Below are 13,521 nucleotides of genomic sequence, written 5' to 3'. Positions count from 1 at the left end.
TGCATGTTTTCCCAAGGTAGTGCCCAGGATGGGCACTATTATCGTCAACAGGTTACATTGGCTCTGGGAGGCTGCCAGGAAAGCGGGAAGCTACACAGGAGCCCCACCTTACCTTCGTGTCCCGACTAATTGAATCAGTGATCCTGGGAGAGGTTTCTTTCGCAAGTACTCCTGGAAATGAGATTTTAGCCCAGAGGCTTTGGGGCACATAGATCTCTGTTACTAGGTACTCTGACTTGCTTGCAGATTCTTTAAAAGAAGAATGACTCTAACACTGCATTGAAATTTAAAAACTTTTTTGACATGCATTGACATCAAATCACTGGGTATATGCTTATGTTCATGAAAGGCGGTGCCATCTTGAAGAGTTTTGACTATCAATGTGCATTGTGTTTGAGTGTATATGCGGCCCATGATTAGTATGGTGACACGTTGACAAAGCTAGTAGGCCTGGCTTCTAATTAATGCTCTATTTGATGTGTGCTAGGGGAATTGGAGGGGTATTGCGTTTTAAGGGTTAGCCCTTGTTTGTGCACAGAACATTAAACATGCCTCCAGGGTAGTGGATCCAATACAGATTTAGAGTTTACCTGTCCTGTGGCACTGTTCTTTGCTGTGTGCCCCTTGTTGGCTGTGAGGCTGTTTAGAGGGTGTATGATCCACTGGCAATCTGTAGATATTTGGTAATCTATATATAGTATTTTGTAGTGCTTATATTGAGCTATGTTTCCTTTCTATTTGAAACGGCACTGACTAGTCAGCGATTTTTATGTTGTTCGCGGCCGTGCTGTCTCTAGGCTACAACGCCCCACCCCCTCCCCGAACATGCACTGGACTGGACTGCCTTGAGAGTCAAATGCTAAACAGAACTAATGGGTTTCCAGTTAAGAGCGCTGTGGTACAGACTGCCCATGATCCCAGTTGTTACTAATGGGCCCCAGTACCCCGGCACTCTCCGAACCAGACTTATTACCTGGGTGTCCAGGCTGGTTTGGGACAGGCCTGCATGGGCATCAATTCACCAAAACACCAGGGGTAGCGGAAGTGACATCACACACCCTTTGACCTCCACTTTCGTTCACGGACACATACTTACACATACACACAGATTCACACTTACGCACACACTCTCAACTGAACACACTCACCCGCACACAACAAACATTTAAAAGCATTTTTACTAACCTCAGGTGCCATCGAAGGGCATATTAACATTTTCATTACATTAATAGTAAATAATATGCTATTGCTCACTATTAGTGTAATCACAAACTGACAGAAAACAAAGAGAGTTGAGCCCCAACTAATGTCCATAAGGACGAGCTGCCACTGTGTTCCTGGCACTGAATTTGCCACCTTTAAAGCCAGGGGTCGCAAAGGCAGTGACAGGGATCACAAGGGGTGAGCCCGGGGGCGCAACTGCCACCCCTGGTCACCCCTAAATGACGTCCAAGCAGGTCTGGTCTATATTGTTTAGAAGACAGGAAGACGGGCTGCATTAGGCCTATCAACCCATTGTCATATTTACAGGGAACAAACAGCCTAGCTGGAAGCAGCGAGAAAGACTGATAGCTTGTGTGGGAGGAGGGCATCCAAACAGAGAAAGAATACACAAGGCATGCACAGGACGCAAGGCTAGGATCCCTGCTCAGAATTCACTTTTCTAGACAATTTACAGCTGCCATCGTTGAAAGGTTAAGTGTTAGAATATGGGGCTCCACAATGGTTCCTTTTGAGCAAGATAACTGAAATAACAGTAACTCCTGCGTCAATTTTCATACAAATTAGTGAGATTATTTGAACCTTTTACAAGTGCACATGATGTTTGAAACTTGTGTCACGAATCTCAAAAGATCTCCATTTAAGGACTGAATTTTATCATCTAAAACTCAAATAAATATTGGTTAACAGTTCTAATCTTAATTCACAAGCAATTTCTCCAAGAAAGTGTGACTTGCTCTGCCACCAGCTCCTGACTTACTCCTGAACTTCCAGATGTATGTTACACTCAAAGGGCCCCATCACTACATCTTTAAGAGAGAGTGTGTATGTCTCAAAGAACAAGTCCAATTAACACAAGAAAAAGAGATGTTCAAGATTATCCAATCAATTAGTTTTCTTTGCAGCGGTGTTATTGGCCCAACGTATGTCACATGAGTGTTGTGAAACTTCAGGTATCGCTGCATACATTATGTGAATATATAAACAACTGTAGTTCGATAGAGAAGTCTGAGCACAAGGTGAGTGTTGGAGAAACAAGCATGACCAATGCCCTTCTTACCTGACCACGTCAACGGCGCCCGCTCGCACTTTGGGGTCACTTCCCATGATGGAGACACTTGCGGCGAATGAGCCGTCGATGCTGAAGACGACACACTCCATCCCCCGTGGGAGGACAGTGAGGTAACTCACGGCTGTTGTCTGATCACCTCTGCAGGACAAGGAGAATAGTCAAAAATCGTTCATGGGTTTTCAGTAACAAGCAGTCTATGTGAACACAAAGGGGCATATTTACAAGAAGGTGACGCATCATAGATGATGCGCCACTTTTCTTGCACCCCTCCCCCCAACCAGCACTTAACGACACCATGGTTGCGCCATATTTACAATACAGTGCACCATGGTGGTCATTAGCACAATAGCGTCAACATTTTGATGTTATTGTAGCGCTTTGCTACACTAGCATCAAATATTTTGCAACCAGTGCAGCAAAGCACAGGGAGACCCTTTGAATATAATGGGCACAACATTTTAACACCTGCTCTTAGCAGATGCGCCATTTTACCACCCTCCCTGCACCGGAATGCCCCCTGTGCATACATTATGCCTGATGCACGCTTAATGTGGCGCAAGGTTTCGCAAAGTGGCGCAATGCTTTGTACATGTGGCAGGGTAGCCACGTTAGTGCCGCTTTAGTGTCAAAAACATTATGCTAAGGTGGCACAAGGGGCTATTAAATATGCCCCAAAGTTTTAGGAATTCCAAGAGAATAAGGAAACTTTCAGATGAAATTAGGAGCAAAATCACAATCCTACTAGGTGAACGCCATTCAATGCTGCTTGACTTACTGAAGAGAAGTAAAAGCAAACTGAAATAATCAATGAAGATAGAAATGTTGCGCTAAAACACACAGCATTTGTTTTTCCAGTTCCTTCTTAGTGTAGGCCGCGTTGTCCAATGTTTTGTAGCAATGATGACCATTAGGCTTGTCTTAACTTTGCTCCTCAATAGATAATACCATGAGGGCCCAGATTTAAAAAACACTAATGTAATGTAGCACAGCAATTAAAGTTGCTGTGCTGCGTTGCGTAAAAGGCAAGGAGCAGAACACTGCCATATCTACTAAGATGCAATGCTGTTCTGCTTTCTCCCTGTGCTGGTGCACTTTAGGCTGCTATGCACCAGTGCAGACACCTTTGGGTCATGGTACACGGTGTCTTTCTTGTGGGAAACATAGGTTTTGTGCTGGAAAGGATACCTTCCAGTACATCCAGTACAAAAAATATGCTCTACGTATGTATAGGTGCTGCACAATGCAGAAAGCGTGCAAAGTGGGAGAAATTACGAGAAATATAAACATTTCTTTTCGTTATGCGTGCTTTGAGGAAGCAAATGATTTCGGTGCAAATTCCTCTCTACATTTTTTGTAGATATGAGTTTGCATCAAATTCCATGAGTAGTTTCATGAGAATACCCATGCACTACCCACTGAATGCCTCGTTGATGCCAGGCAGTGCAAGGCAGCACATCGGCCTCTGCTGAGTTACTTTGGCTAATGATCAAACGAAAATCATGGGCCAAGATGTTCTTCTGGTTAGGCCGTGTAAGTCAATATTTCAGCACCTCCCCTCAAGCCTGCCAGTTTAAACCAGAGTCGGATTATTACAAAATAAAACTAAGTCTCAAGCATACAATCTGTGTAGTTGATGGTAGTTTAGCCAGAGCCCAGGGACAGAAGTGGTATGCCTGCTGAACTGCCCTTCTTTTACGCAGATCTTTAAGAGGTGGTCACTTTAAGGGACAGTCACTCTACTTACTGTCTATGCTATACCTATTTTCTTCCAGGGGTGCAAGACGTCACAGTTTATAAACACTCAGGACCGTATTTATACTTTTTTAGCGCCGCATCTGCGCCGCTTTTTGACGCAAAAGCGTCTAAACTTACAAAATACAATTGAATTTTGCAACTTTGTGCTGCTTTTGCGTCAAAAAATGACGCAAACGCGGCGCAAAAAAAGTATAAATACGGGCCTCAGTACCTGCTGGACAACAACCGAGACAACCTACGCTCTAAACACCTGTCTACCTGCAGTCATTTAGTAACTCCTTTTCTTTTCTTGAGACAGAGCACACAAGTATCGCTGAAGAGGGCACCTGACCAGTTTTACAAATTAGACTTTAACTTATTGCTCCCAGCAGCATAAAGATGTCATTTCACTACTGCTCACACACTTCTTACTAATGAACCTAGAAAATACCAGGAGTGGGCAATGAATTATGCTCCTCCAGCGGAGTTTGCAGATTTTTGCCCGCTCTGAAAAACTAAGTGGAACGGCGCAAACGTTTTCCTCTCTTGCAGCTCGCCGAGGTTCGAGAGTATGATCGACAAAAACACACTAAACCAGCACCCGGGGAAATTTCTCAACGTGGCGGTCGCAGCAGGTCGCTACCGCTCGTGTTGAGAAACCTGCCGCTTGCACCGAGGAAGCTGCAGCTTGAATAGAAAATCTATGATAGAATGAAGTAGCTTCCTCTTGCGCTGTGTGTTGAATTGTTCACAGTGATTTTACAGCGTGCGACAAACTCCCGGCACAAAAAATCAGCAAGAGCAGCGCAACTTACCACACTCTGCCACTAGGGGAACTCCACTGAACGCGGCAGAGATTTTTAAGTCCTTCATGGAGTTCGTAGTAGCAGAACAGCACAAACTCTTCCCAGGGCTAGAAAATACTGGCATTGCCCTTTATTTAGTCCGGGGATGGGAACTAGTGAATCAAATCAGTTCATACCCTCAACTTATTCCATAGGTCTGTTCCATATGCATCCACTGACATAAGGGTATCTAATTTTGGTAAAGGAGGATCGTATCCTGCCAGATTTTTAGGCTATATCTATAGGATAGATGTACACATATTAAATATAAATGTACTTTATTCACATAGTCAGGGTTTCTGCTGACATGGATTGGACAGGAAAATAAATTCACAGTACTTTTCAATATACAGCATTACATTGCTTAGTATAGTTGCATACCATTACACAGTATTGGATTGTGTGTTTTATTTGCATGATTGTACACTATTTTTGCACTGCATAGTATGTATTGTATAGTAGTGCATCATATAGCATTGTTTCAATGCAGAATATTATTAAAGGCGGCAGGAGTTGTAAATCTGCAGCAGAGCACTCCATGGGTGTCAAATGTGGGCTGAAAGGCAGAGATCAGGACCCGGGACAAGGGAGAGACAAGCATCATGTGTGCAATGCACTTCCCACTGAGACAGGACTGCCCTAAGCAGCATTTCCAACCCCTTAACACAGATGTGAATCAAGCTGAAGTGAAAGTGACACGCAGTTGTACAAAATGACCTGAAGAACCTACTGCTTACCTTTGGTGATGCTCTTTCTGGTGGATAGTCTAACTACAGATTGCTCATGTTAAGAATATCGCCAGGTGCTCGATTGGATCAGAGGAATTTCAACGTCAGCCTCGGGCTGCCCCAGAAATGAGGGAACAGAGTTGCATATAACCACCATGCCAGCACAGTGGCATGTTTTTGTTCTTTCCCTTTCCACGCCCTCAGAGTAGAACAGTTATTGGGGACATTTGGTTTGTCTGTAACTTGGGACCTTTTTAGATGTTAAAGAAGGACACTCTCCAGAAGGGCCTCAGCGGAGCCACATGACACCACCTGCCAGAACATGGGAGCACACCAGTTAAAGTTCTCCTTGATCCAGTCTGGCAACCTTTGAAAGGTGAGGACTCTGTGTTAGAAGTATCCAACATAAAGCAATAAAACCTCACTTCAATGTGAGCCACTCTACAAAAGTCACCCACAATGCAATACTAAAACATGAAATAGATGTTTGCAAACAAATACTTCAAAGATTAAAACCATTGCATTTCATGCAGAAAAAAATGAATGTATTCTTGAACTGAGAAGTACGGGAATATATTTTGAGAAAATATGTGCAAAAATGTACCTCCCGCAGAACTGATCAAGGGTATAAAATAGAGCTGACTTTGCAAGTCTAATGTCAGTGGGTAAACGAACACAATGCTTTGAAGGTTTCATTTCCTCTGCCCCAAGCAAATACATCTCATACTGTAAACATAGTTCTTCGATGAACGTGGTTGTCATATTTTGTACAGGATATTATTTCATTTACAGGGAGCAGCACCCTTCTAGGATGGATGATGGTTTTGTCAGACAATGCCATTCGTATCACAGTGTCTGCAGACACAGAAGAACTTGAGGAAAAGCATCGATGAAGTTTTTCTGAGTGGGGCATGGACAGAGCACTTTTCTCTGTGTACCTGCATCTTTACAGAACGGCAATACTGTGGTGACAGAAGATATCTCAAAAAGGTAGCTTGGAACATTAAAAGCAAAAGAGGTAAAATAAGAAACAAGCAATTACTTCAAAGATGGCCAAGGAGAGAATGCAAATGTACTATACACAATATTAGATCTCATTTGTTCAGAAAAATATTGGCATTTCTAATGTAGCTTCTTTGGCACAAAAATTATTTCCTTGAAAAATAAGATCTGGCAAGTGGTGCAGAGCTTCTAGGTACTTATTTTGTTGAATCTTTAAGCTTTTAATATCAGCATATGTTCATTTTATTGTGAGAAGCATTGTATTCAAGATGGCTTCTGCGTTCAGCAAATATTATTTGCCAGATGCTGAAAACAATGCACTTCATACACTGCAATGGATGTGCTCACTAGGAGGTGGAATAATACACAGAGGAGCCAAGAGCATGACGGTGGCAGAGAAATATTCTTCTGAGTTCATCAAAGATGTAACTGGCTCTATCTTAAAGCAATAGCTGAAGGGGGTGACCCAAAGCAACCAATGGCTAGACAGGGCAGATGCCAAGTCCACTCTTTGTGTATTGTTTAAAAGAAAACGTCTGGACAACACTAGACCTAAAATGAAATGATACAGCGAAGGCTGCCTCCTTGTGCTTTGCCTGTGGAGCATCCATTTTTAATTTACAATCAGAACTCTGATTCCTTTGCATACGACATGACATGATCTACAGAGTCACGCCAATCTCTTGAAAGCACTGACCAGAAATCTAGAACACTTTTAGATTATTTCAGTTTGCACCCCATAATCACTCAATTGTCACACCCTTTCCTCTCATTTAACTAGTGCTGTTGAATGAGTGTAATTTAAATTCGCTCCGTAGTGAAGTGCACAGAAACGATTTCTTTCCGAGACCCATGAGAATGGTGGGTGGTAAAACCAAGAGATGATTTTCATCTGGTGGTTTTACCTCCCAATTCTTAGTTCTTGATGGTGGAATGAAGAATAAAGTAAGGAACCCTGTTTCCCCGCACAATTTCTCCAGACGTCTGTTACTTCACACTTGACGAATGCAGGTGTTGAAGAAAAAATTGCTGGTTTCAGTGGCCTATGGGTGTTGGGTGTATTTAATGGGGAGGTGTCCCAGCTGTATTATAGAGGATCTATATGCTTATAACTCAGCAAGTGCAGCGGTGCTCGGAAGGCAGATAAAGCTCAGGAAGTCTAGTAGTGCAGAGGTGATGTATGTGAATATAATGCAATGTCATTAAAGGCCCGGGAGGTGCTTAGATCACAGTGGAGCGAACAGTATGCTCAACTAATTGGTCCATTATGAGTTGTCTGGATCGTTATAACACTGGGGAAAACTGCTGCTTTCCATTACAAGTTTTACCGAGTGTGGAAAAGCACCTTTGTAAGAAAAATGTCTGCAGGAATTGGAAAAAAACATGTAGAATTGGACCTGTAGTTCTGGGTTCTGCATGTTTTCCTTGATTCTGCAACTAAAAACTTGTGATAACAGGTAACGAGCACTAGTACCTCCCCATCTAATTATCTGGCATTTCATAATGATGCCCTAATTGGAGAGGTAGCTGAGCAAAGTTAGGAACATTTTGCAAATATGGGTTGTACATATGTGTAGTAATGCAGAGAGGATATATATATTTATATATTTACCTACTGGCAGTCACCAGTAGGTAGTTATAGCTAGGATATAGTTTCCATAGGAAGAATGCTTTTGTTTTGCTAATAACTTTGGCAACTTTTAATGAATCTTAATTCAATTTTCGAAATTACTTTGCCAGACATTTTAGCTCCTGCATGGGAAGTTTCTAGGTGATCCGTCAAGCAGGAACCAAGAAAAAGGGGGCAGTCCCAAAACACATTTTCCCCATACAATTTTCCATAAGGATTTTAGACACCAGGACAGCCCGAACCGCTGAACGGAACCGAATGACGACAAATTTGACAGAAAGCTAGATCTTGGTCCAGAAAGAGTGTCTTTATAATAAATCTCTTAAGTAGTTTTGGAGTTATTAAAGTTAACAGATTGATGTGTATTTAGAGACACAGATCCACTGTGGCAGATTTGCGGATACACACACCAACAGCAATCCTGTCCTTTGCTTCCCGCAACCTGAGAGGAAAGTTGCAGCCGCCATTTTGTGCATCAAGACCTGGTTGCAAGGGGTGGGGATAGCATTTAAAAGTAATAGACGGGGTTGGGGAAAAGGTTCCTTGACCCCATGAGACTGATGGAGGGGTCTAAGATGGATGCCTCATGGGCAACAATCCATGGATCCAACATGGCACTCAGCATGATCCTCTGTGCGCTCCATGGTGGATCCAGACCCCAATTAAAAACCATATACACCCACTCACAGACCAACACAACAACTCACATGCTCACTCACACCCCCACTTACACCCCCACTCAAAGACCCACAAAATCAGTCACACACCCACTCACACAACCACTCAGAAACCCATACTGCTGCTCACACACCCACTCAGACCCACATACTGCTGCTCACACACCCACTCAGACCCACACAGCCACTCACACACCCACTCACACAAACTTGCACACCGACACAAGCACTCACACACCCATAGTGCCACTCACACACCCACTCACAGACCTACAAAACCATTCACACACCGACTCACCAGCATTTACACACCCACTTAAACATGTACACACCCACTTACAGACACATACAACCACTCACACACCCCTACATCCACTCATACACTCACTCACATACCCACAAAACTACTCACACGCCCACTCACCGGCCCATATATCCACTCACACACCTACTCATACTCCCACACCCACTTACACATCCACACAACCAAACACCCATACAGCCACTCCCACTCACAGACCCACAAAATGAGTCACACACCCACTCACCAACCCACACAGCCCCTCAGACTCACACAGCCACTCACACGCACATTCACACACCCACTGAAACATACACACACCCACTTACAGACACATACAACCACTCACACACACCTGCATCTGCTCCTACACCCACTCAGACCCGCAAAACTACTCACATGCCCACTCACAGACATACAGTCACGCACACACCTACTCACACTCCCACTTACACACACACACAACCACTCAAACACACATAGAGTCACTCACAGACCCACAAAATGACATAGACCCCATTTATAACAATTGGTGAGTGGGTAACACCAACCCACAAAGCCACTCACATTCTTACTCACAGACCCACACAGCCTCTCACATACCTACTCACACAGCCACTCCCACACCTACTTATACACATACTCAGCCACTCACACACCCATATAGCCACTCACATACCCACACAGTCACTCACACACAGACAGTGATACACTTATAGAAATTGCAATAGCATATGTTTGTATTAAATGTGTTGTTGTTTTAGTACTGAATGTGTGCTTTTGGTTAGGAATGGATCTATGGATTCATAATAGATCATTCGGAATGCAGATCAAATTTACCAAGCAAAGCAGGGCCATGCAAGGTGGCCTTACATTGCTTAGTAAATCTGACTTAAATATTGTGTTACCCTTGCGAGACCATGCGCAACACAAGGCCAATGCAGTACTGTGATGAATCTGGCCCCAAGTGTCAGGCCCAAAAAAATAGAAAGAGGACTGCCTTACTTACATTATGTCATTGTGCTACCGGCCAAGGCAGACTGGAAAAGATTCAGCTATTTTATAACTATACATATGTACATGTACAGAGCAGTCGAGTTAGTAGCAAAAGCCACTGAGAAACACACTTTTCAAGACAACCAACTTTACATTTTTGTATGATGAGTCCATATATCTTCTCATATACATTAAAGAATATTAAAACACATGACACTAGTTACTGTGAAAATACTTATTTTCAAAATAATCCTACATAAGCCACGTTTTTTGTTTCAAACAGGAGGCCCTCTCAGATGTTCTATATATGTGCTATCCTATGCTGGGTACATTGTTTACACGTGGGGGGTTAATTCAGTGTGAGGGCCACCTGCTGTCTCCTCACTGCCCGTGTAACACACAAGATTCACCTAGAAGGGATGAAGTGCCATGCAGTGCTGCAGTGAATGAAGAAGGACTACTTGAAGGTGCACAAAGACAGTAAAAGAGCCAAATGCTGTCACTCAAACTACACCAAATCCAATAGCTGAACCTTCGGTCCATGCTATGCACTGATGAGGTTGGGAGCAAAAAGTGAATAACTGCGACGCAGACCAAAAGATGAAGAGGGATAATCCAGAGCTCCTGTATGTATGTATATTATGACTGGGTTACATGAGGCTAGCCAGACAATTAAGGCTGTTTCTAGGCTAGACCTAAAATTGGGTGCAGACCAAACCACAGTTTCTACCCAGTAGATCCAACAGTACATAACAAAATTTACAAAAGACATGTTACTTTCACCTCATAGATATGTCCATATTCAATAGATGTTGTCAGACTGGAGCTCCAAAAATCCTGATTTTTGCCTGCTTCTCCCATCTATCTTCATGGCCCACCTAGGCTTCTTCATAGTCCTCCCTGATCCAGAATCCTAGAGTCGTACATGGGCACACTGCTGTTCTGTCATTTAAGTTCTGTCTTGCAAGAGCTTGATGCTGTGCGGGGTTTAGGTGCATGGGACTCTAGAGCCAACAAGTCTTTGGGTAGAAGCTCTCTGGTGGAACAGATTACGGAGATTGCGCTGGCCCATTTCTTTTCTCTTATTTGCACTGCCTGACAATTACTAAAAGGACATTTAAGAAATTTGACCAACAAGTGCAAAAGAATTACCTGCATGACATTTTGCACTGGATTGTTGGAGTGAACGAGGATGCACAGTTACACAGTGTTATCTAATGTAGGCATGTCAGTGCAATCTGCCCTTGCACTGGTGCACTCTATTTAATCACCCCCATTTGTGATACTACCCAAGAAATGAAGCTCTTGCCTGTTGTAAAGCGTCAGTTCCAACAATAATTGCACATTGGACTTGATGTGAAGTGGCTGCTGTGTACTGCCAAAGCAATCGCCTGACTTCACTTGACATTAGCTGCTAAAAACAAAGACGGTTGTTCACATATGCAAATGAACCTGATTCATATTCTTCAGCATGTTGCCACAGTTTAACAAATTGCTATTCTAAAAGCTCTCAAGGCTGAGGCAAACCAATTGACTCTACTGCACTGAACTGCCACTTTGGGACTTTGCGATTTTCACCAAGCATAGAATTGAGCATGGATTTAAAGTGGCTCCCTCAATCACGCTGACATCAGAGTATGTGCTCTGCAGTTTACTGCTTTAAGGTCACATCTGCAGGAACGTGGAGCCAGAAAATATAGAATAAATGAGGCTTCTCCAACGCCTAGCTTGTGAGCTACCCTTAGCTCTCTAGCTCACTTTAAGTAGATCATCTGGGTGCAGCCCAGCTCACTAAATTAGAAGCTTTCGCTTGGTGTAATATGCTAAGTATGTATCCCAAGATTAAAAAGCATATATTCCAGATGAAAATGTGTATATTGTCAAAACTTTTTTCAGAAGCTGATGTTTGGAGAAAAATGGTTACATTTGTAACATAGAGTTAAAGCTGATTTATGAGCGATAAATCATGTTACTTTTGGGATCCTTATTAGCAGGGGTGGCTCCTCCGCAATGGCGGAGGGGAGTCGCTCCCATGGCTAAGAGCTAGCAGATGAAAAAAAAACAATAGCATGCTATTGTTTTATTTTTCATCTGCTGGCTCAGCCAACAATACAGGGAGGGGTGGGGCTGGGCCTCAGGAGGTGGGAGGGAGGAGGATGAGAGAGTGAACCTAAGTGCACATGTGTGTTTGTCCAGCCATCTGAGGCTGGGCTGAAGAAACTGCGCAGACCCCAGGGCTGTGTCTGTGCGGCAGTCCAAGCTGCTCAGACCAATCCTGATTTCATGCTAAGTGTAGCATGAAAGCAGCACCAGGATTGCTGGGGAGCCTCTGCTGGTGTCCCAGTGACTGCTGGGACAGCAGAAGAGGAGCAAGGCGGCAGGAGGAGAAGGTTGCAACAAAAACAGTGTTTTTTAAAACTTTTTGTTTTGTTTACCCTGTCCACGTCCCCCCACATCCCTTTTGACATTTGCAGCAGGTGCCACTGCTGATTAGTCCTATTGTTACCGTAGTGCCAGGAGCATGGCAGCTATGGCTGTTATGTGTTACCCATGTAAAAGCATCCAAGATTGTCAAAGCCTTTTTTTACATTACTTCTGGCAACCCTGCCTGATGCACTGGGATGATCACTGTTGAAAATCTGCATGGGCTGACCAATAATGTAATCTTATCTTGTCTCAGTTATCCTTCAACATAAGAGAGATAAATGATACCACAATGCTTGGAAGTAAATACCATTTGTGTCAAGAACCATGGGACTCAGAGGATATGATCGTCCTCATCCTGGGTAGAGCAATACTGTTATATTAGCCCTGAAGAAGCAATGGATTTTAAAACATGTCTGCTGTCGATCTACAACTAAAAATGGTGGATCGATAAAGGGGGCAGTTTCATCTTTGTTCTTTGTATAATTGGCTGGTGCTTTAGTTATAGGGCTAATGTGTAATTAGAAAAGTTCAAATGTGCAAGTACCGTTTTAATAGCTTGAAAAATGGTTGATTAAAAGATGTTTTAAAATTAAATTGCTATGATGTGCTTATATACATTATGATTTAGGAATTTTGTTTTTTGAAGTTGAATTGCTGCCCACTAAAAAGTAGGTGTTACAATGGATCTATCGGGATGTATTAGGCTGGTTACATGGAATCTGGCCCAGTGGGTTTGAGTCACTGCAGGGCAACTGGTACATACCGACAGTAGTGACTTTTAGTAAGGAACTGATAAGTAAAGGGACAGAATGGAGGTGGAAAAATAATATCAAGTGTACCGACTCCCTCCCAAATGTTTAGGTTGCAAAATGGCAGGTATGACAAATT

At 43.2% G+C, this 13,521-nt stretch overlaps 1 protein-coding gene across 2 annotated transcripts in view; it reads right to left on the bottom strand.

Annotated features, from left to right (window-relative positions):
• The window catches only part of PITPNM3 (PITPNM family member 3), a 1,929,018-nt gene that overhangs the window by 38,253 nt on the left and 1,877,244 nt on the right, over window positions 1-13,521 (bottom strand). For both annotated transcript variants that reach the window (XM_069226994.1, XM_069226995.1), the window contains exon 16: window positions 2,282-2,431. In XM_069226994.1, the coding sequence (XP_069083095.1) occupies window positions 2,282-2,431 (150 nt within the window). The remainder of the gene's footprint in view (window positions 1-2,281; window positions 2,432-13,521) is intronic.

The sequence above is a fragment of the Pleurodeles waltl genome, chromosome 3_2, assembly GCF_031143425.1.
Source record: "Pleurodeles waltl isolate 20211129_DDA chromosome 3_2, aPleWal1.hap1.20221129, whole genome shotgun sequence".
In the NCBI taxonomy this organism is placed as follows: Eukaryota; Metazoa; Chordata; class Amphibia; order Caudata; family Salamandridae; genus Pleurodeles; species Pleurodeles waltl.
The sequence above is the reverse complement of the archived record's forward strand: the minus strand, read 5'-3'. Positions and strand labels throughout refer to the sequence as shown.